The following is a 23,115-nucleotide window of genomic DNA, read 5'->3' as shown; positions in this document are numbered from 1 at the left end:
GTGCACTTACTTTTTGAGTTATGTGTGGTTAGAAACATTAGCTCTTCATAAGCACTTGACAACTTTTACAGTATGTGCAGCCTGTAAACATTATTGATTGCTATTTCGAAAATAATATTTTTAATCATTCTTAATAGATAAGGCTCAGTGCTCAGTGAGTCCGGCTGACAGAACAGACTGCGGATATCCAGGAATTAGTTCTGAAGAATGCCATTCCAGAGGATGCTGTTTTGACCCATCTATTCCCGAGGTCAAATGGTGCTTCTTCCCCAAAGACTACAGTAAGGGTTATTTTTCTGCTTACAATCTAAAAACAAAGGACAGTTGATACAAAGGGATATTAACTGTGGGGGGATAAATTTGTCAATTCAGCTCTGAGGCAGGATAGGCTTCCCTTAAAGGAGAAGACCAGCCTGGGCTCGTTTGGCTGGGCTTCTCGTATGGGTCACAGAAGTGCAGATTTGTTTTGCACTCTTGTGACCCATTTTCAGCAGAGAATGGTCTGAAGTCTGCTCTCTGCTGAAGTCACACAGATCAGTCAAGGCTCCGTGTCATCCCGACTCTGGGAGTCTGGATCCACCAGGTGCCTGGACTGTTGGCTGTCTCAGCGAGTCACTGAGACAGTGGCTCCCCATCCTTCCACAGCTCAGCACGCCAGTGAGCATGGAGGAGCAGAGCAGGAGAGCTGCTGATTGACAATCAGCAGCTCTTTGCTCGGGGAGCCGTGGGAACCGAGCCATCGGTGGTGTTCGATGGCTCAGTTCTGGCTGCAGAGACGCCGGGGGACAGATGCAGCATCAAACCGATGCTTCATCCACCTAGGTAAGTATAATGGGGGAAAAAACAAACAAACATATACTTCTCCTTAAAGAGGTGAGTTTTCAGAGATCGCCTTGTTGTGGGTTAATTAAAGCGGGATTCCGTCTTAAAAAAGAAAAAAATGTAAAAGTCAGCAGCTACTAACAATGTAGCTGCTGACTTTAAATAAGTACTTACCTGTCCTGGGTGCCCGCGATGTCGGCCGACTCGTCCCTCGGCTCTCGGGTCCCGGCACCGCCATCCTAAGTAAGGGAAACAGGCAGTGGAACCTTGCTTCTTCACTGCCAGTTTCCTACTGCGCATGCACGAGCAGCGCGGCGCTCCTTTCTGTGAATGGCCCCGTGGTGTTCTGGGAACACACACAGTTCCCAGAAGACAATGGGGCTGCTCAATGAGGAGCAGAACACACCGTGGAAGAGGAAGAGGCAGATTAGGAAGACTGCCTAGCAACAAGGGTTTAGGTAAGTTTAAAAAAAAATTTTTTCAAATGTTTTTTTTTTAGGATTTTTGGTGATTTTTTTTCTTCAGGGTGGAACTCCCCTTTAAAGCTTCTCCTATAAGCAAATAATTCCATGCGCTAATAAGCACAATCATAGCTCTCTTGTATAATGCCGGGAAAGCACGCTTGTTTATCTCCAGGTAACACAGACAGATGCTGGTATCACCTTGAGCTTAGCAAAATCCTCCCTAGCTGCTTTTATTTATACTGTAAACATGAATAACAAAAGAAGGTGGTGGCTTCAGAATCAGCCAATCAGACTTGTATTCTTTCAAAAGAACCAGTCACACACATGTATATATTCAAATAGAATTCCAGTAGTGACATGTGCAGATGGTCGTGTGCAGAGCCATGCGGTCAGCTTCCTGTGAGACACAAAGTGTCTCCCAATTTGAACACTACTTACATGGCTCTGAACACGATCGGGTGCACATTTCCACTGCTATCAATGACGCGACCTGTACTCTATCATGGCTCAGTGGGCCATGATTTTTATATGGTTATGCTATTGTGCCCATGTACGCAGATCTGTTTGCTAGGAGCGTTAATGCAATCGCCATGAGGTGGACAGTCTCTTGGTGAGGCATAAACGATTATCCCTAAAAGAGCAAACAGATCTGCTGTGTTCACGGGAAGGTCCACCAAGGTCTGTATATGCGAATACACTTGCATGAGCAAAACTGACAATGGGGAACATCTGACAACATAAATTAATAAAAATTTCCACAACAGCCTAACTAGTGGAGTAGTAGATAGCCGGAGAGTTTGGTTAGGGACTTCCAGAGGAAGGGAGAGGCCTTGAATTTGTCCATAGGAGTAGGTGATGAAGGAGCTAGGGAGCAGCAGGGAAAGGCTCCCTAGTTATGCCTGCACATTACAACCCCACCTCTATGGGGCTAATTCTACTTTCGTGCCCCAGCAAGGAGGTGTTCCCAAGATTCCAAGGGTCTGTAATGTGCAGGTGCAGCCAGGAGAGGGAGCCTTTCCCAACTGAATGTAAACAAACTCTGGAGTCTACATGTGAGCAGCTCAGGCCAGCTGTAGCCCCCTGAACTTCGCCCCCTAGGAGCCACTCGGCAGTATTAAGATAACTGTTTCATGCACTTCAGTAAATTTGAGATGTCACATACATTTTTAGCCCTAATGCCACAATGCACTTACAGCATCACTCCCTTCCTGAAGAACCATATCTTTCTCTTCACTTCTTCAGCCAGTGACATGGTCTGTTCCTACCTGTCCTGACACATGACTTCATAACATTTTGAAAAAGTAACACTTAGTATATACTAAACTCCCCCAGCTTGGCTCACACCTTGACAATTTACCACTTTATCATGTTCCACCATTAGCTGCACAGGGAAGCCACTGTGCATATTTTTGGCTGTGCATTTGGCTGTGCTTTTGCATAGGGGAGCTACTGATTTGTGGTGCTGTCCATACCTAAAGAGTTAGGAAGGATAAAGTCCATTGGTATGGCTGTCCTTGGTAACGGGTGCCGTTGGAGGGGCATGCAGATAGTGAAACAGATTACATAGTACACTGTCCTCTCAGCCCAGCTCCCACACCGGAAGGCCCCAGATTAGGTTAGCTCCCTATTATGTTATGCCTACACACATACAGGAGAAACCATGTCACAAAACATATTGTACCCCTACGTGCACCAACCAAGACTTAAAGGTGCACTTACAAAGATGCCACTTAGCAGGAAAAGCATTATACCAATTAGGCACCAGCCTCCATGCACTCTCATGAATCTCATCTGAGTGAGGGTGGGATCATTTAGGTCAGGGCAAAGGGGCAAAAAGAATAAGCGCACATTGCCTAAAAGAGAACTTATTCTTTAAGTTACACATTTGGAAAATTTCCCCATAGTTCGTCATAAGTGCCAAAAAACATCAGGGCAGGTCAAAGGAGCAAAAAGTGCACTTTGTCTGTGTGGTAAGAAAAATGAGTTCTTCACAAGCACCTAAAAACTTTTATGTGCAGCCTGTAAACATTATTTATTGCTATTTCAAAAATAATATCTTCAATTATTCTTCATAGATAAGGCTCAGTGCTCGGTGAATCCGGCTGACAGAACAGACTGTGGATATCCAGGAATTAGTTCAGAAGAATGCCATTCCAGAGGATGCTGCTTCAACTCATCCATTCCCGAGGTCAAATGGTGCTTCTACCCCAATGGCTACAGTAAGGGTCTTTGCTGTGCTATCATTTACATTAATATTATTTATTTGCAGGGTTTATTTAGCGCCAACCGTTTCCGCAGCACTTTACAATATAAAGGCAGATGGTACAGTTACATTACAATACAAGACAAGAGGGTTAGGTGGGATCTGGTTGTGAGATCTTACAACCTAAAAGGGAGAACAAGTGATACAAAAAGGTAATAACTGTGGGGGAATGAGTGATGGAGAAAGTATAATTAAATGTTGAGGCAGGACAGGCTTCCCTGAAAAGGTGAATTTTCAGAGATCGCCTAAAGATGTACATAATAGGAGATAGCCAAAGCCAGAATTGGGAAATTCCCGAGGATAGCAGAGGCTCTGAAGAAGTCCTGGGGATGAGCATGGGAGGGAGGCAATGAGGAAGCTAGAGAGCAGGTGATCTTGGGAGGGGTGAAGAGGACCATTAAGCTGACCATATACAGTTAGATTTTGTATTAGATCCCTTCCATGGTTGCACAACATTCCTACTGCAGCAATTGTACTCTGACAATCAGCACCAGCCATAACACCCAAAACGGCTGACAATTTTCTATTGGTTATTTTAGTTCTTCTGTTGAAGGGTGGCAAGCGGGAGGGTGGTGATAGGGCCACCCCAAACAGGGTCAAGCGGGAGAGTGAGTTTCTCGCTCATGTTTTTCACTGTGATAAATTAATGCTGGTCATTAACTTCACTCCAACATGATGGGGTCGGGGCTGTTGCTTGCCACTTTCCAACATTTTTCTAACCTTTCCCATGTCTTACCCACTTGTCTCTCATAAACAAGATGTAAAACATCTGCCAAAAGCCCTAATCTCTTTCTTTGCCTCTGAAGTCTTGCTTAACTGTTCAGTATCCTGACACCCACATACACTTTGTTAATTAAAAAAAAAAAAGTAATTTTATAATTATTATATTTTTTATAAGGAAAGTCTGGGGCCCCCTCTAGCAGGGAGGCCTGGGGCAATTGCCCCTTTTGCCCCCCTTATAAATCTGACACTGACAATACCTCCTAATAGTGAATGTCAGTGGAAAGAATCCCTTCTCTGTCACTGCTCAAGGAACCCTTAGCACCCTCTGAGGTACCCTAAAGTTCCAAGAAACCCTAGTTGAGAATGGTTGGAAAAGTATTCAAACTGGTCTTCAGGTCTTAAAAAGAAGACATGTTTTGAGGTTGTCTTTTCATAAAAGCAGCTTCGAGAATGTATGACTGAACTTGTTATCTAGATGGTCTTTTGAGGACATCTACAAAATATGTACTATAGGTGAACCTGTGCACTAGAATTTTGGAACTAAGCTTGTCTACCTATAGTGCCTTATAGTGTCACTTCTTAACTGCTCCCATGATCTAATGTATGTAGATTGATGCTTTCAAATAAAATATTTAGGCCACCTTCCCAGTTTGTAGGTGGGGTGCAGTGTGGTGTGGAGATAATAATTCACATAGGCAGGTGCAATGGAACTTGTATTGAAATAATTCAACAACAGTTCACAAGTAAATGTGATACTAGAGGCCAGAGAATTCTTTACAAGCACTACCTCCCCTAAATATATTCAAAAAGTACCAAGAAACAAAAAATTGATTTTTTTGCAGCTCAAAACTCCCAATCAAATTAATATTACACATTTCATAATTTTATTTAACAAGCATGGTTAAAAAAGACAATAATATTTAAAACTAAAGCACAAAAGAATCATGCGATCACAATACAAAAGTTGGTTGCCTCAACATGTTTCACCACAATCTTGGCTTCTTCTGGATCTTTTGTAGGTCTTTAATACAATGTCACTAAAATAAACTACAAATTTTAATAAAACCAAATAAAATAGGAGAAAAAGGAGAGTAGGAAAGAAAGAAGACATTGGTACACACACAAAGACCCCAAAGGATCTATCGCATTTACAATTGACAAAATATAATGATATACAGATTGTTTGATGGACTTGCTCTCACCCCAAAAGTGATCAAGGTTCCAAATGGTCCTCAGGGCCCACCAAGAGGTCCAATGAGGTGTCAGTGTGCCATATAAAGAGGAACAATAGCCTTACGTTCACACCTGCAAAGGCGTATGGTAGAGTAAACTTGGTACACCACTCTTATTATCCATTAAGCCAATCATTCTGACCGTACTATAGTTCAACTTTAACCTACCCTGTTGTGATGGAAAGTCAAGGAATTTACAGGTTGATAATTATATCACTCCCAAAACGTATACTTCATATACTTATGGTAAGCTTCAGGGGGACTGTGCCATCTAAAAAACATGATTCAACACATAGTTTTCTTATAAAACTACGATTTTTCTAGATAGATATAACAATGATTTTGGCAAGTTCCTCTTACCCAAACACTTCCTTCCCTGAAGATAACCGGATTCCTTTCCTTAGTATCAATATGATACCATTAATCCAGGGAAGATCAAAGATTGATTAATCTATCCCAAGGGAGTATCCCCTATAAAGGAATAATAGATTAATGTCAAAGAGCATAGATTAGTTCAACAATAAGCTGGAATCAGGTTGCCACACCCCTACACAGAAACAACTTACTTTTCTCCTTGGATAAAAAATCCTGCAGGTATCATACAGGGCGATCGGCCACTGCAGCATCAACTCCACCCGGAGGGTCTTATATATAAACTTAATCTCAAGGGTGTCTGACGTTACCGCCGTGATACAAGCGCTCATTGGCTTGTCCCAAATCAACACAGCTGTCTCCCATCAAGACAGAGACAAGGAAACACTTGCGGCAGCGTTCCACGCATGCATGAACCCGCCGCGGCCATTTTAGAAACTCCGTTTTCCCTGACTCTATTAGTTACTCCCCTTCGTTCGTGGCTACGTTCCACGCATGTGCAAACCCTCTGTGGCCATCTTTGATACTCCTTTTGCCCTTACTTCGGTTCCAGCACATGATCCATCTCCCGGGACCACATTGCAACATAGCCTAGTGAATGAACCCACACAGCACCATTGTAAAGAGTAGGGAAAGGAGCTGAAGGGAAGCCATAGTGAGAATACCCACCAAGACTTACTCCCTCCCCTAAACAAAACATCCCACAGAGGTCAAAACAGCCCTTTGATGGCAGCAGCATGGGAATTCATTTGTAAATACACTAGACAACCCGCACTTGAACCAGAATCCATTTTTAAAGGGGCAAGACTGTCGTAAGGGAAAAAAAAAATTATATATATATATATATAAAACAGCATCAAAACTGGATATAAGCCAAGGATGGGTATCAAAACTCTGGCGGAAAGACAAAATGCCAAAGAGGAAGAACATGGGGAGAGACACTAAGGACGCCACCCGAAAACAAGGCCACATGCTTAAAGTGGGGTCCCCAGCATCCGAGATGGCACCCCAGGCAAGACTTACTCCCTCCCCTAAACAAAACATCCCACACAGGTCAAAACAACCCTTTGATGGCAGCAGCATGGGAATTAACTTGTATATACACTAGACAACCCGCACTTGAACCAGAATACATTTTTAAAGGGGCAAGACCGTCGTAAGGGAAAAAAAAAATGATATATATATATATATATATATATATATATATATATATATATATAAAACAGCATCAAAAATGGATATAAGAAAGGATGGGTATCAAAACTCAGGCAGAAAGACTAAATGCCAAAGAGGAAGAACATGGGGAGAGAGGGAGAGACACTAAGGACGCCACCCGAAAAGGCCACATGCTTAAAGTGGGGTCCCCAGCATCCGAGATGGCACCCCATGCAATCATATAACCACCTATTTCTCGGGACATGGGCTATAAAGGGACACCAAGGATCCAGACCAAGTCAGGAGTCAGAGTAACACCATCAGAAGAACTTCATAAAAATAATATAGTAAATTTGTAAATTTGTACATTAGAAATGCAGATTAACCATTGCCTAAAACCCCTTAATTCATAAGTATAAAAGTAATGGGTGGAAAAGGAGATAGAAAACCAAAGCACTTTAGGATGACAAAATCATCCCGCGGTCATGGTTAGATCTATAGAAATGGCTTAAAACAACACATCATTTAACTCTGGATGTTTAATAGCGGACAGATTGAAAATCCATTTTGTTTCTCGCTGTAGAAACAATTTGTACATCACCCCCTTTCTCATTTAGGGGGATATATTCCAAGGCAAAAATCCTCATCTTTGTAGCATCAAATTGGTTGTAAGGCCCCATGTGGAAACTGATAGGACTCTCAAACTTCTTTGCATTTACCATCCAACGTGATCCCTAATTCTATGGAAAAATGGCCTCTTGGTCTTTCCAAAGTAGAACATACCACATTGGCATTCCATTTAGTACACGATTCCTAGCAATTGGCAATTAGCCAAGAAGTGAGGTCTATACATTCTGCCATTGGGCAACAAAATTTCCTGTGCCTCCCAAATATATTGGCAGAAGTTACATTTTCCACATTTGGAAGTACCACCAACTTTGGAAAATCCTTTCTTCCTAGAAGGTACATGATGACTATGGAATAATTTATCTCTTAAGGATTCCGATCTCCTAAATGTAATTTCTGTGTATTCCTTTATATGTTTGGCAACCAATTCATCCGCCCTCAAAAGGTACCAGAACTTGCTTATTATTTTTCGAACCTGACTTTGCTGCCCAGAATAACGTGTAATCAATTTTACATTACTATCCTCTGTCTTCAACCTTGATCCATGTATTAGGGAGTTTCTATCTTGTCTGTTGGCCCGCTGATAGGCTCTCTTTAGTAGATTCTTACTGTACCCTCTCTTTTTAAGACGTTGTTGTAATGCTTTAGACTCCCTCACAAAATCTTCCTGTTTAGAGCAATTACATTTTAGGCACAGATATTGACTATATGGTATACTTGATACCAAAGGTGCCGGGTGGGAACTATTTGCATTAATAGTGTTACCTGATGGTGGTTTTCTGTAGAGGGTGGAGCCCAAACTCCCATCCTCGTTCTTGTAAATCTTGATATCCAAGAAATTCACAGTCTTTTAATGGAAGGTAGAAGTAAAATTAAGATTATAATCGTTCATTTTTAAGGCTTTCAAGAAGCACATCAAACCTTCCAAAGACCCCAACCAAATAAAGAAAACATAATCAATATTGAGGAATATACCTTCCACACATGTATATTGCTCAGATGCTCCTGCAAATCCTCTCTTGAGAATAGGTCACGCTCCCACCCCCCAGTTACAGGTTGGCATATACCTGTGTGGAAGAGATTTATTGATGATGTTTTCTTTATTTGGTTGGGGTCTTTGGAGGGTTTGATATGCTTCTTGGAAGCCTTAAAAATTAATGATTATAATGACCGCATGATTCTTTCATGCTCTAGTTTTAAATATTATTGCCTTTTTTAACCATGCTTATTTAAATAAAATTATGAAATTTGTAATATTAATTTGATTTGATTTTTTTGCACCTCAAAACACCCAATTTTTGTTTCTTGGTACTTTTTGAGTTCACAACAAGCCCAGCAGGACAGCCACTCAGCCGGGCTTACTCACAGTTCTGTAGCGTGACAGGAGTAGAGTCCAGTGGGAATGACAGCGTCTATTTAGAGGGGGCCGAATGTGGCCTGGCTGTCCGGTCCCAATCGATAATCTGCCCAAAGAGATTAGGCCCTATGCTTAACATCCTCGTCAAGAATCTTTTCCTAGCACTGCTACTGTCCCTCACAGATGGGGTACCTGTCCCTATTCTGTCCACTCATCAAAGCGTCCAAAACCCGGGAGCCAGGGCCCTAAATAGGCTCTGCCTGACCCAAGATGGCTGCTTGGGTAACATGGGGTCGGCAGCATCAAATAGGATAGCTTCCCCAGTGACCCAGCAAACCACAGAGGAACTTTGTTCCTCCTGGCTTCCTCCCCAACAACAGTGCCACTGTGACTGAGCGCCATCTGCTCTGGGGAAAATAGATTGCATCTGCCTACAAGTTGACCAGTGGGTTATGGTGTAATACCGTATGGCCTACCAACACACCACAACATACAAAATAGGACATGCACCAAAAAAAAAAAAAAAATAGATGTTTCTTTTCATTGTGATGCATTGCAAGTAACGTACCTGCATTGGGGTGTGATTGCATGGTGTATTGAAGTGCCATTTAAAGTGAATGGCAACTGAAAGCAATACATCATGTTTTAACATACAAAAAACAGCTAGAAAACCACCCACTAAAAGCCATATCAAATAACCAATATTTACAACATAGTAATGTAGCCATATATGTACTATATGTACTGTACTTTCATTTTTATTTTCACAGAGACAAAACAGGATTGTGGTGGGTCTCCAAACCAAAGAAGGAACTGTGGCTACCCAGGAATCAGTGCTTCCGAATGCGCCAGGAGAGACTGCTGTTTTGATTCCAGCATCCCTGGCGTGAATTGGTGCTTCTACTCTCAGGCACTGGGTACAGTACAGTGCTGATATAAAGGAGTGCAGGTTGTGAATGTGATGTACTTGAGGGATCCCTGTTATAGTTCCTCTAGACACCACAAAATGAGTGGTGGGAAGTGTAATTTAGGCAGTGACTGGAATAGAAGTCCTTTAAGGTGGCATCCTGCTTTAGTTTGCTTGGCAACCTTGCCGTGGCTAGCATTAGTGTTCCTAGGTGGTTATTTAAAAAGGATTTGTGGGAAGCATGGGGCATGCTAGAGTTAGTGTGTGCAACCTTCAGCCTGTTTAGGTGACCAGTTCAGGTGACCAGTTCTTGTTATTTAAGGCCCATCTATTAGGAACAATGCAGTCAGGAGCCATTTTAACATGAGCTCCCCCATCGAGGGGAAGTATATGGACTAGGCAGATTGCATTTCTCCCAAGGATCATATTCTACCCACTGCTAATGACGTGAATCTCATCAGTCTCCTCATCTCTGTGCTTTAAGACCTGCCATACTCTTGTACAGGTAGGGTGCCACCATAGCATTGTATGGTCAATTATAACATTATTATTCTAAAGTTAAGTAAACCTCCTTCCTAAGGAGCCTAGTGTGGTGTTTTGTACCAACAGGGGACTACTCTTGAGTATGGCCTACTTGGGACTTGACTTCACAGCTAGAACAGGCTAAGTGTGGAGGTCAGGCCAGGTTGGTTCTCTCCCATGGTGTCTCAGAAAGTGAATATGTGGAGGGTTCCTCTTGGCAACCTCGGGAATCCTGGTGGGCCCCATGCAAGCAAATCACAGTGAGATTTTTGTGTCGCTCAAGCGAGAACAAAAAGTGTTAATGGATACTACATCTGGTTCTGTTACACTAAACTGCTTGATGTGCAAAGCAAGGGTGTCCTAGCAGGCCACTAACACTTTACAAAGAAATAGTAAGCAGAGCAGGTTTTCCCACCATGTATGTCTGCTGCAGCTTGACTAGCTAATGATTGTGCTGCTGCTGTTGGCAGCTAATGTTTTCCTATTGATTTGGTATTGCGTTTAGTTGTTTGCTGTTGCTCTGCTGGAGGACTTCCTCTAACACCATTCCTGACTGTTGCTGGCTGTTGACTTTGGCAACACAGAGAGTCTACGATAGCTTGATAACCCATACCTACTGTATCTCTGCACTTCTACCCTTCTGTCCCATTCCTCTCTTCCTAATAGTAAAAATATGTTCTTACTTCTACTTTGTCTGCTACAGATAAAGCTCAGTGCTCGGTGAGTCCAGCCGACAGAACAGACTGTGGATATCCAGGAATTACTGACAAGGAATGCTATTCTAGGGGATGCTGCTTCAACTCAAGTCTTCCCGGGGTTAAATGGTGCTTCTATCCAAATGGCCAAAGTAAGATGCAATATTAAACAAAAACGTGTAATAATTTCTTTAAAATGAGAAACCATAATTTACTGTACATGTCTAGAACCGTGAGAACACTTATACCTTATAACAGATCTTTGCAGTTGGCTGCCCAGCTATTACCAACTATGTTTATTTTGTTTGCCCTTAGAAAAAGCAGAGGAGTGTGGTGGCTCACCCTATCAGAGGAGGAACTGTGGGTATCCTGGGATTAGCGCCGCTCAATGCGCCAGCAGGAACTGCTGCTTTGATTCCAGCATCCCTGGTGTGAACTGGTGCTTCTTCTCTCAAGCAGAAGGTACAGTGCAATGCCACTTGCTGTACATGATCATGGCAAAGTTGTCTTAACAGCTCACTAACTGTAAGCAGAGCAGGTTTGACCACCATGTACTGCACATCTGCTACGAATAGACAGCAAGGCTCACCGATCATTGAGTGAATGGTAATGGTGTTTGCGCTGTGAGGGGAAAAGAAAAGAGAGGGGTGTAGACCAAAAGTGTACTAGTAATATATTAAGGAAATAATAATAATAAATAGCATATGGAATAAATGTACATCCAATAGGAAATAGTGACTTGTGCAGTAAAAAAATATGAAAATATGTAAACCAGACCAGAGTGAGCACTTATAAACATATAAATGGTGAAAGTCCATGGGCTGGTGAAGAAATATATACAGTAGTATATGAATCTAGATAAGATAAAAAAAGTCCAGAGCAAACAGTATATAACAAAAAGGACACTTCCACCACCAAAGGGACGCGTGTAACAGATGCAACCACCGATCATTGAGCTGCTTGTGAGCAAGGTACAGCGTGGTGTGGTGGGCAGTAAACACACCAAGTCCAAGTCAGTCAACCAAGTTTTTTGTAGAAAAGGTACAAAAACAGCTTATTCAGGCCTAGTGGGTAGACACACCCAGCTGAAGCCACTCAAGACAGTGTCAGTGGTCCAAGGACTTGAAGATGCCAACAGCTTCATCAATGAGGAGTTGAATGCGGCCTACCTGGCCCACTCCCAAAGGGCAGGCCTCCTGAAGAGAGGTAGATGTAGTCCCTGCACTGTCCCTACTCCACTGGAACCTTTCCCTACCTCACTGACAGACGGGGATCCTGTCCCTACATTAGCCACTCGCATAAAGTGCACCAAACCCAGGAGCCAGAGTCTTAAATAGACTCTGTCTGACCCAAGATGGCCACTAGGGTCACATCGAACAAATATCTCCCTGTGACCGCAGGAAGTCACAGAGGAACCAAGTTCCTCACTATTTCCTTTCCCTTCTGCATTGCCGCTTCGGTCTAGCGCTATCTGCAGTGGGGAGTATACACTGTACCTGCCTCCATGCTGACTGCCTGCCTGTTTGAGGATTTTCCCTAACCCCATTCTTAAGATTTCAACGCACTCTTCCCAATGCACACATTCCTGTGAAAGCGGCTATATGTCTAAGTGGGTGCTGAAGCAACCACTGGCTGGAACCATAGGCAATCAGAATGAGGAATGTTACCAGCACATCTTGGGGTTGATTTATTAAAGGCAAATAGACTGTGCACTTTGCAAAGTGCAGTTGCACTTTGCAAGTGCAGTTGCTCTAGAGCTTAGTAAACAAGGTAAAGCTTCACTTTGCAAAGAGTACCTAATCACATGCACGGAAAATAAACTGCATTTTTGCTTGCATATGATTGGATGATAGAAGTCAGCAGAGCTTCTGCTCATTTACTAAGCTCTGGAGCAACTGTACTTGCACAAAGTGCACAGTCTATTTGCCTTTAGTAAATCAACCCCCATGGGTCTCCAAAAAATGGGTCCAAAGCTTTATTCAGTTATCACCTCAATACAGCAAACCACAATGTTTTGGAGCTTCGCAGGACCCCTTTATCGGCATGTGATGTCACGTGCCCGATGAAGGGGTCCTGCGAGGCTCCGAAACATTGCTGTTTGCTGTAACGATGTGATAGCTGAATAGAGCTTTGGACCCATTTTATGGAGACCCATGGTGTGCTGGTGACATTCCTCGTTCTAACCTCATTCCTGACTGCTGTTGACTGCTGACTTTATCGACACAGAGGGTCTACCAAAGTCCATGACAGCTTGATAGCCCATACCTATCTCAGAATTTCTTCTCTTTTGTCAAATTCCCTGGTTCCCAATAGGCTAAAAATCTGTTCCCACTTCTACTGTATCAGCTACAGATAAGACTCAATGCTACCTGAGCTGAAAGGATAGCCCATACATATCTCTGCACTTCTACCATTCTGTCCCATTTCTCCCTTCTCAATAGTCTAATAATCTGTTCTTACTTCCACTTTGTCTGCTACAGATAAGGCTCAGTGCTCGGTGAGTCCAGCTGACAGAACAGACTGTGGATATCCAGGAATTACTGAAAGGCAGTGCTATTCTAGTGGATGCTGCTTTAACTCATCTCTTCGTGGGGTTAAATGGTGCTTCAATCCAAAAGGCCAAGGTAAGATGCAATAATAAACATCATCTTATAATAATTTTTCTAACTTGATAAATCATAATATACAGTACATGGCTAGGCTGGAAACATAAGAACACTTATGCCGCGTACACACGATCGGATTTTCCGACGGGAAATGTTGGATGTGAGGTTGTTGGCGGTAAGTCCGACCGTGTGTACGCTCCATCGGACAATTGTTGTCGGACTTTCCGCCAACAAATGTTGGCTAGCATGTTCTCAAATTTTCCGCCAACAAATGTCTGTTGTCGGATTTTCCGATCGTGTGTACACAAGTCCGTCGGACAACAGTCCAAAGTACAAACACGCATGCTCGGAATCAGAAGCAGTCAGTCTTGTAAACTAGCGATCATAATGGAGAATTAACATTCGTGAAGTGGCAAATTATGAAATCTCCAAATGCAATACATTCTCTTCTTCTTTAATGGGATAATAATGAAGCTGCTTTGCTGGTGATACTGATGGTGTTTTTGCAAACAAATTTTCAAAGGCTTTTTTTTTCTAGTGATATCAAGAATAATATTATGTTTTTTTTGTTTTTTATTTGTACAAGTTACCACAACACCATTATCCCGTAGTTTTTAAGAACAAAGATACAACTATGTTGGTGTCCCTTGTCAATTTTACATTGTATTTTTTTTAAAATGTAACTGCCTACTCCCAAACTGTCATTTGAAGTAAAACACATAGCCAAGTATTATTCTACACAATTTTTTTATTGTGCATTGAAAAAAAAATAAAAAAAATTGACATACTGCCAATGTCTGCCAATAGAAAATAACCAAAAAGTGCATTCTATGCATCCAAAAATATAGAAAATGTACCAAATCAAATCATTATTATTCAAACAAAAAAATAATGTCAAAGCAATAACTCCAAGGCCAATATTAAATAACACGTTATCTTCTCCGATTCCGCAACATGTCTGATTGACGAAAGGCCATTCAGAAATGAACTGAAAAGCACGAAATCAAAAGCCATAAATGAAAAACGCGAAAAGAAAAGCGTGAATTAACACTCACCAAACTTCTACTAACATGAAATTAGCAGAAGGAGCTCAAAGGGTGGCGCTAAAGAGCTGAAAAACCACGTAGTACGTCTAGTACATCACTATGTTTGTAATTGTTGGCCAACATTTGTGTGACTGTGTGTATGCAAGACAAGTTTGAGCCAACACGATCGGACAAAATTCCACGGTTTTGTTGTCGGAAAGTCCGATCGTGTGTAAGAGGCTTTAGCCCTTATAACAAATGTTTTCATTGTTAAAGCTTTCAGTGGCCCAGCTATTACCATGTTTGTGTATTTTGTTTGCCTTTAGATCGAGCCCTTATATGTGGCGGCTCTCCCTATCTAAGGAGGAACTGTGGATATCCTGGGATCAGTGCCTCACAGTGTGCCAGTAGGAACTGCTGCTTTGATTCCAGCATCCCTGGGGTGAATTGGTGCTTTTACTCTCTGACACAAGGTACACTTCAGTGCAGTTCAGTGCCATTCAATTTATGTAATCATGGAAAAATCATCTTAACAATTTGTGAAAGAGCAGTAAGCAGAACAGATTTAACCGTCATGCATGTCTGCTGTGGCTAGACTAGCAATTATTGCACTACTGCTGCTGACAGCTTAAAGGAGAATTCCATGTTTGCAAATATTAATATATGCACCAGTATTGCCAAAATGTGTATTTATTATTTTATTGCAGGCATCACTAAATGGCGGACCGCGGTCTGGATCCCGACCAAGCCACTGTCCCATCCAGACCCGGGCCGCTTTTTTAAAAGCCACTTTTTTCCCCAGCCTTGGCCACTATCATTCTCTGCATGTCGGGAGGCAGGATGCCGGGTGCGGGAGGCACAGCTCTGCATTGGGGGGCAGGTAATAAGCTGAGTGCTGGTAATACGCTGACTTCGGGAGGCACAGCTCTGCAATGGATGGGAGCGAGAGCTGCCGGCTGTTAACTTTTCATATTAACCAGCGAGTGATTGGTGGCTAGGATGTAGGGCAGTACTAGCAAGCAATCACTTGCTGGTTAATATGAAAAGTTAACAGCCGACAGCTCTCGCTCCCATCCAATGCAGAGCTGTGCCTCCCAAAGTCAGCTTATTACAAGCCCCCCCCCCCCCCAATGCAGAGCTGTGCCTCCTGCACCTGGCATATTACTATCCTGCCTTCTGCCCTCCACTCAACCTAAGGTAGAAAAATGAAGGGGGGGGGGGGTGATGTGAGAGGAGACAGTGCTGGAAGGGGGGAGGCTGGCTGAACTTCCAGAGGGCAAAGCACACTACTGTGGGGGGGGGGGGTTTATGGCAGGCTGTGATTTGAGAGAGGGTAGTGCTGTAGGGTACTAAAGAGGGCCGAGCACACTAGTGGGGGATTTGTTATGTAAGGGCGATGTAAAAGGGGATGCAGGTGATGTGAAGAGGGCAGATCACACTACTGTGGGGGGGGGGGGATTTGTGATGTGAGGGGACAGTGCTGTGGGGGAAGTGATGTGAAGGGGCAGTCCTGTGTGTGTGTGGGGGGGGGGTTGATATGAAGGGGGCCAATGATGTGGGGGGGTGGTGTTCAGGGGGCATTGATGTGAAGAGGGGCAGTACTGTGGGGGGGGGTGATGTGAAGGGGGTGGGGGCAGGTGATGTGAAGGGGGGCAGATGATGTGAAGGGGGCAGAGCACACTACTGCTTGGGGGGGAGGATTTGTGATGTGAGGGTGGGTGGGTGATGTGAAGGGGGCAGCGCTGTGGTGTGTGTGTGGGTGTGTGTGTGTGGGGGGGTTGATGTTAAGGGGGCAGCGGTCAGTACTGTGGGGGGTGATGATTTGAAAGGGTAGTGAGGACACTTATGTGAATGAAGGGGGTGTGCTATGTAGGGGATTGAGTACACTAATGTGAAGAAGGTGGGGGTGATGTGAAGGGGGCCCGAGAACACTACTTTGAAGGGAAAACTGTGAAGTGGGACTTTGATGTGCGAAGGACTGAGGACACTGATGTGTCTGGTCTGATGTCTGGTTAGTTCCAAGGCCAATGCCATTTGAAAGAGCTAGCTGCATGACACCAATGATCTTTTTAGCTGTCTTTAAGGGTTAAATTTTTACCCCGACCACCAATGTAAGGGGCATTTTCCCCATTGACCCACTAGTTTAAAAAGGGCTGCTCTAGAAGTTCCTTGAGCTGTGTTCTTCACCTATAGCAGCCCCCTTTCCCATAAGGCAAGTGGGCCTACATTAGACATGTGCAATTCAGTTTGGTCCGAATACAAATTTGGACAAATTTTTGGTTATTCAGAGATTTGAATGTATCTGAATCTCACATATAGTAATGAATAGCAACACATTTTTTCGTTTATTAGTTTTCTAACGAATTCCAACTTTTCAGGACGATTAGAATTTGGATTGGTCGAAAAACGGTTGATCAATCGACTCAAATTCTGTGTGAAGAAATAGCTGGTTGTTAAAGTGATTGTAAAGCTTTGATTATTTAAAAAAACAAAAAACAAACATGTCATACTTACCTCCACTGTGCAGCTCGTTTTGCACAGAGTGGCCCCAAACACCATCTTCTGGGGTCCCTTGGCGGCTCTCGCGGCTCCTCCCCACATCAGATCACCCCCTAGGAGAATGCAGGATACCTAGCCGCCAAATGTATGACTCGGCCCCGCCCCCTGGCGCCCGCGTCATTGCATTTGATTGACAGCAGCTGGAGCCAATGGCTACACTGCTATCAATCTATCCAATCAAGAGCCGAGAGCCGAGACAGCGCGTCCCCTCCTCGTGATGTTTCAGGGCTCAGCTAAGTAAAATAGGGGGGGACTGTCACTGCCAGGTGTTTTTTCACTTTAGGTGACCGGCGAAGGTGAAAAAACATAAGGGTTTAGAACAACTTTAAGCAGGCCTTAACAACCATGAGTCCTCATCTGTCAGCTGGCTTCCCCAATGACAGATGAATGTTAAGATAAAGAATGCCGGCAATTGCCCTGCAATAGAAAAATGTTTTTAAAAAACGGCATAGGTTCCCCCCCAGTCCATACCAGGCCGGGGCCTGGTATGGATTTTAAGGGGAACCCCATGCCAATTTTTTTTTTTTTAAACGGCATGGGGTCCCCCCCAAAATTCATACTAGACCCACATGCCCTCAACATGGGGGGGGGTGCTTTGAGGCAGAGGGCCCCCAGATCTCGCTCCCCCCCCCTATGTGAATGGGTATCAGGTACATCGTACCCCTACCCATTCACAAAAAAAGTGTCAAAAAGTAAAAACCACAAGAAACAGTTTTTGACAAGTCCTTTATTAAAAACAAAAATTGATGTACTGTATGCATCGTTAATCACGATGCCCGCCGGACCCAAAAAATAAAAAAAAAGTAAAAAAAACGCTCCGCCTCATGGGAGGCTACCCGCCGTCTGCCCACTCTTTGCTTTGATAGTTCTTATATAGACAAAGGGCGGGGCCACCTGGCTATGTCAACCGGTGGCATCGCTCCTTCTAACGTCACGTCACATCGATCCGAATTCTAATCATTCTGAAGAGTTGGAATTTGTTAGAAAACAAATAACTTAAACTAATTTTAACTATAACATTTTTTGAAAATGAAACTAAACTAAACCAATTCTGAAACCAAACAAAATGAATTCCATAACAAAATGAAATTGGTAACATAACGAATCTATCCGAAACTAAGCAAATTTTCCCGTTCGGCGCATGTATAGCCTACATGTACTCAGTTGCCTCCAGGACTTATACACAATGCTATGGTGCCTGGCCACCATTTGTTTCGCGAACTGAGAAAGCAAACAGGTACTTGAGGTTGGCACACAGGCAGAGTGGTTCAATGCAGCCCAGATACGTAGTCAAAAGGCAAGCAGAGTTCAGAGAATAGTCAGATATCCAATCCAAGGTCGTCAACAAGGGAATCCAAACAGCAGAACAGGACAGACAAACAGGCAGCTTGAGCACATGTAACCAGCGCTATCACAAGCATGAGGCTGCAGGCTTGGCTGACTTAAATCAGGTTTGATCTCCACCCAGAGAGTGGACAAATCAATCACTTTGCAAGTGGACAGACAGACACAGCGAAAACCAGAATGCTGGTATCAGGCCAGCTGCTGTCAAAGAACATGAGCATTTTTAGTACACGCTCCTGACGTTCCTATTGACTGCCAACACTCCCAATTTATAAGTTTTAGTAAGGGTTCCCCCATGACTTTAAAATTATTTTATGGGTTTCTCTGGGTTAAACAGGTTGGGAAAGGCACGTTTGTATTATAAAAGCTTGGTATATGACTCTATTAAAGGTTATGGGAGCTGGGTCATTGGTAAAGAGATTTTCGTTGGATGGATTGTAAACAATAGAAGAGCCATAGTCTAGAACCAGGGTAAGTATGCAGCTGTGAAGGGTAAGGAGGTTAGTGTAGTTTAGCTTAGATGTGGATGGTTTAGCAATAGTCTATATAATATAGTTGGTCATGAGCTTTAAAATGCATATAAATGTGGTGAGAATGGGCCTAACAACTTATATTGTATTTGATTGTCCATGCATTTTGTCTATGTTGTGAAGTGCACAGTTTATGGATATATAGGCATTAAAAAAAGGCTCTGTCTGATCTATTGCCTATATTATAATTTATCTACCAGATAACGCTGAATGCTCAGTGGCTCCCAGTCAGAGGCAAGACTGTGGCTACCCAGGGATCAGTGTGACCACATGCCATTCCAAAGGCTGCTGCTTCGACTCCAGCAGTCCTAATGCCCCATGGTGCTTCACCCCACAGATTAAAGGTAACCTCCGCACCCCTTGAGATATTAATACTTGTAATTTTTTTTTTTTAATGAAATATTGCCAGTTTGAATGCATTTCCCTTGTTCACATAGCAGTAACAGGTAAAACTAGTGTACTAGACTTTATTATAGCAATGCTAACATGCTAAAATGTTTCGGCCGGAGTCTTTCTCATGCTATGAGGAGGGCTCCGGCCGAAACATGTTAGCACTTTAGATGTCGCACTGCTGTTAGTGCTCAATAAAGATTTAAGAAGAAGCAATCGAGTTTCCGGCATTTCTTACTATTTTGATGTTTATAGGACACAACAAGCCTGAGCACCGTTATTCAGCTCATCATTCTACAATCATGCGGTAGAGCTTGGGTGATTTTTTGTCTACATTACTAGACTTCATGTCTGTCAGTTATTTCTTTGTTGGTTGTGGAGTCAAGTGTAACAGAACCAGAGTTGCAGGGGATTAAAAAGGTAGTAAACCGCAGCTGGCTTAAAAAAAAAAAAAAAAAAACACCTGTAAGACAATGGCATGATGTGCTAGTATGCATCACATACTAGCACATTATGAAATACTTACCTTACAACGAAGCCCTCCAGTGCCGCACTGTCAAGAGGGCTAACATCTTCCCGTGGTCTTTCTTCCGGGTTCACACTCTACTCTATAATAAGGCTACAGGTAAGCCTTATTGTAGGCTTACCTGTAGAAAGAAAACACAAAGCGGGCTTTACTACCTTTTTTAAAACTGAACTCCGGAAATTAGATAAAACACAGGATATAATTTATCCTTGCAATGCACCTATCCCTGCACTGCAAAGGTTAACTTGTTTAGTCTAGGGGTGCAGGGATAAGGTTTTTTACTTACCCTACCCCTGGTCTGGTGGCTCTCTTCTACCTGAACAGGTTAGTGAGGGACTGTTTGGTCCAGCTTATAAAGTCTGTGCAATGTACAATCCTACCTCTTCCCAACTGTTTTTGTTTTCAAATGCCGATACTTTAAACATCTACAAAAAGGTTTCCTCTAGTGGAACTTTTTACTTTAAATATCAGTTTGCTATTCTGTTCCAAAGTGCTATAGTGACCTCTTATGGAGAGTTTAGATAATACAGCAATTCAACTGTAACCATAGTCTCCTATAGTACTGAAATAGACATCGAGGCTGCAATTACTGAGCTCCCCTTCTGAAAATGCTACTTGTCTGACTGTTGATTCAGGCTGAAGATCAGGTCAGCAAAAGTAAACAGAAAAAACAGATAGGCCCCATAGCAGATGGAGTTGGTCAAGTATGGCAGGGAAAAGGCAGCTGTATTGAATCATTTATTTTCAGTATTTACAGGTAAAAAAATTGTAGTAGTCGTAACAGTAGTCATAACAGTAGTACTAAGGTGGAGCTACCCCCGAAGTGGCTGCTGAGATTAGACTTATTAGGTTATTAACCCAAAACAGTGCAAAGCAGCCAGGCACCCAACATCAGTCCATCCATTCTGGCTCAAAAATCAGTCTAGGGATTTTTCTTTTTTGGAAGTTTATTTTCTAGTAGAACTTGGGAGGGGAGATCTGGGGTGATGTGGGATACTCCAAACGAGAAGTAGCAATGGCAGACGACATCCTTCTCTAAGCAGTAGTAGCACTAACATAGGCACACCTAAATATTCCACGGCTCAAGGCTGGTGACCATAAAGCAGAATAACATTAGGGTGGGTTTGAGTAGGATATGGTTCATGACTGGGGACAACGAACTAGCTTTAGTGCAGATAAAGAGGCTCTACTCACAAGATCCTGGCAAAAATACAGTCCAGAGATGCATGTGCCTCCAACAAGGTAGTCCAGTCTCCAGCCCAGAGGGGGGGGGGGGGGGATTCTTCCTTCCTCTCAGCCTGCAGGACCATCCCCACAGGGGGGAAAAAAAATCTCCTTAGGGCTGCAGACTTTTTAACAGCATCTTCAACCACCATCTGGATACAACTACCCAGTGATTGGACAGGTTCTGCTAAATATTCTAGCTGCTTATTTGAATTCTCCTTTCCTAAGCTCTAGAAGCTTCTAGAGGCAGGGAGAAGCAAACTCCTAGCCCGTGAAGCCTTGAACAGACCAAACTACACAATCCCTGCTCCTGTGGATACAACAGAGGCCCAAAAATGAAATTTACTTAACAACCTAACTGGGGTGGTGTTTTACTAATGGCATTTCAATGAAGGCACGTCTGCTGCAGACAGAAGGCCAGGTACAAAAGAGACTAGACAAACTTAATGTGAAAAAATTACCAGGACAAGATGCCTTCCACCCGTGAGTCCTTAGGGAACTTAGCTCAGTTATAGCCAAGCTGCTATTTTTACTCATTGGAAGGGCACTAATTGATTGGCATAGATCAAATTTGGTACCAAGTTACAAAAAAGGATCAAGATGTACAGTATACCAGGAAACTAGAGTAGAGAGTGAACAAGAGAAATGGGGAATATAAAGTCCCAGGAGAGATCCTTCTGAGTTTAGTATTTGGGTTTCGTATTGAGTTGTATAAAAAGTAATATGGAACCATTACTCATATTGGTAGAGTTGCAAGACACCCATTTTGGCGAAGGTCAAGAAACTAGATTGTCAGGCCTGCAGAGAATATATCTGTTTCCATGCTGATATAGGTCACACTTGATGCTTGTCTGGTTTACTTTTTGGATGATCCTGTGCTGGGAAGGTGGTCGGATTTCAAAAAGGATAAGTGTGAGAAAACAAGCCCCAAAAATAATCATTGATCACATAAGGTGTTTGCATGGAAGAGAATACTTGAGGGAATCCTTTACATCATGGATTGGTCTTTATTGGACATAGAATGCATATATATACCGACAAGTACTTAATGTAAAAGATTCTCTTAAGTATTCTCTTCCATACGGGTGACCCTAGAAATAGGCAGCTTAACCAACTGGCTCTGATTGATCTTCAATTGACAGTTGCGTCTCTCAATAAGGGTAAGAAAACTTTGCTAAACCTGTAATAGTAAATTGTAAAATGAAGAATCAAAGCTACTCACCTCTACTTCTTTGACATTTTGCAGGAGGCAAGAGTGGCACAGCTTGAAAACCCATGAAGTTTGTGTCTGGAGTTAACGATCTTCGCAATTGATTTTTTAATACTTATGAAGAATGGATTTTATTTATTTTACGTGATATATTTACTTATTCAAATAATACTTCAATAAATAAATTTTGGGCATCGTATTCAGTGTTTTCTTATGTTGACATAGTCAGACATTGGTTGGTAAGAAGGACTCTTCATTTTCTTGATTATAAGTATCTGATGTAAGATCATATTTCAATATGGCTATGCAAGTACACAGACTCCACGTTCTGCAAACAGACAGAGCAAAGAATAATGGCTTAGGCAAATATGCTTTTATTATTAAACTCTCAAACTTGGCACACACAAACAAGAAGATGATGCATACAGAATTTCAGTAAAATTAATAGTAGCAACTGGTAACATGGGTAGAACCTATGACCAGAGGTAAGGAAACGGGAAGGAGAATTACCTTCTTTATGTCAGACTACTCCCTTTAACTCCTGAAGCCACAAGCCCAAACA

General features: G+C 42.8%; 1 protein-coding gene across 1 annotated transcript in view; it reads left to right on the top strand.

Annotated features, from left to right (window-relative positions):
• Positions 1-22,752, top strand: part of LOC141127725 (uncharacterized) — a 122,115-nt gene extending 99,363 nt beyond the window's left edge. Inside the window, exons 21-29 of the mRNA XM_073614473.1 lie at positions 138-281; positions 3,362-3,505; positions 9,786-9,932; positions 11,148-11,291; positions 11,455-11,601; positions 13,620-13,763; positions 15,097-15,243; positions 19,404-19,547; positions 22,590-22,752. Coding sequence (XP_073470574.1) covers positions 138-281; positions 3,362-3,505; positions 9,786-9,932; positions 11,148-11,291; positions 11,455-11,601; positions 13,620-13,763; positions 15,097-15,243; positions 19,404-19,547; positions 22,590-22,612 — 1,184 coding nt within the window. The 3' untranslated portion in view covers positions 22,613-22,752. The remainder of the gene's footprint in view (positions 1-137; positions 282-3,361; positions 3,506-9,785; positions 9,933-11,147; positions 11,292-11,454; positions 11,602-13,619; positions 13,764-15,096; positions 15,244-19,403; positions 19,548-22,589) is intronic.
• Positions 22,753-23,115: the final 363 nt, after the last annotated feature.

This window comes from Aquarana catesbeiana, linkage group LG02, assembly GCF_042186555.1.
Source record: "Aquarana catesbeiana isolate 2022-GZ linkage group LG02, ASM4218655v1, whole genome shotgun sequence".
Classification (NCBI taxonomy): domain Eukaryota; kingdom Metazoa; phylum Chordata; class Amphibia; order Anura; family Ranidae; genus Aquarana; species Aquarana catesbeiana.
Note: the sequence above shows the minus strand (reverse complement) of the source record. Positions and strands in the feature narration are given on the sequence as shown.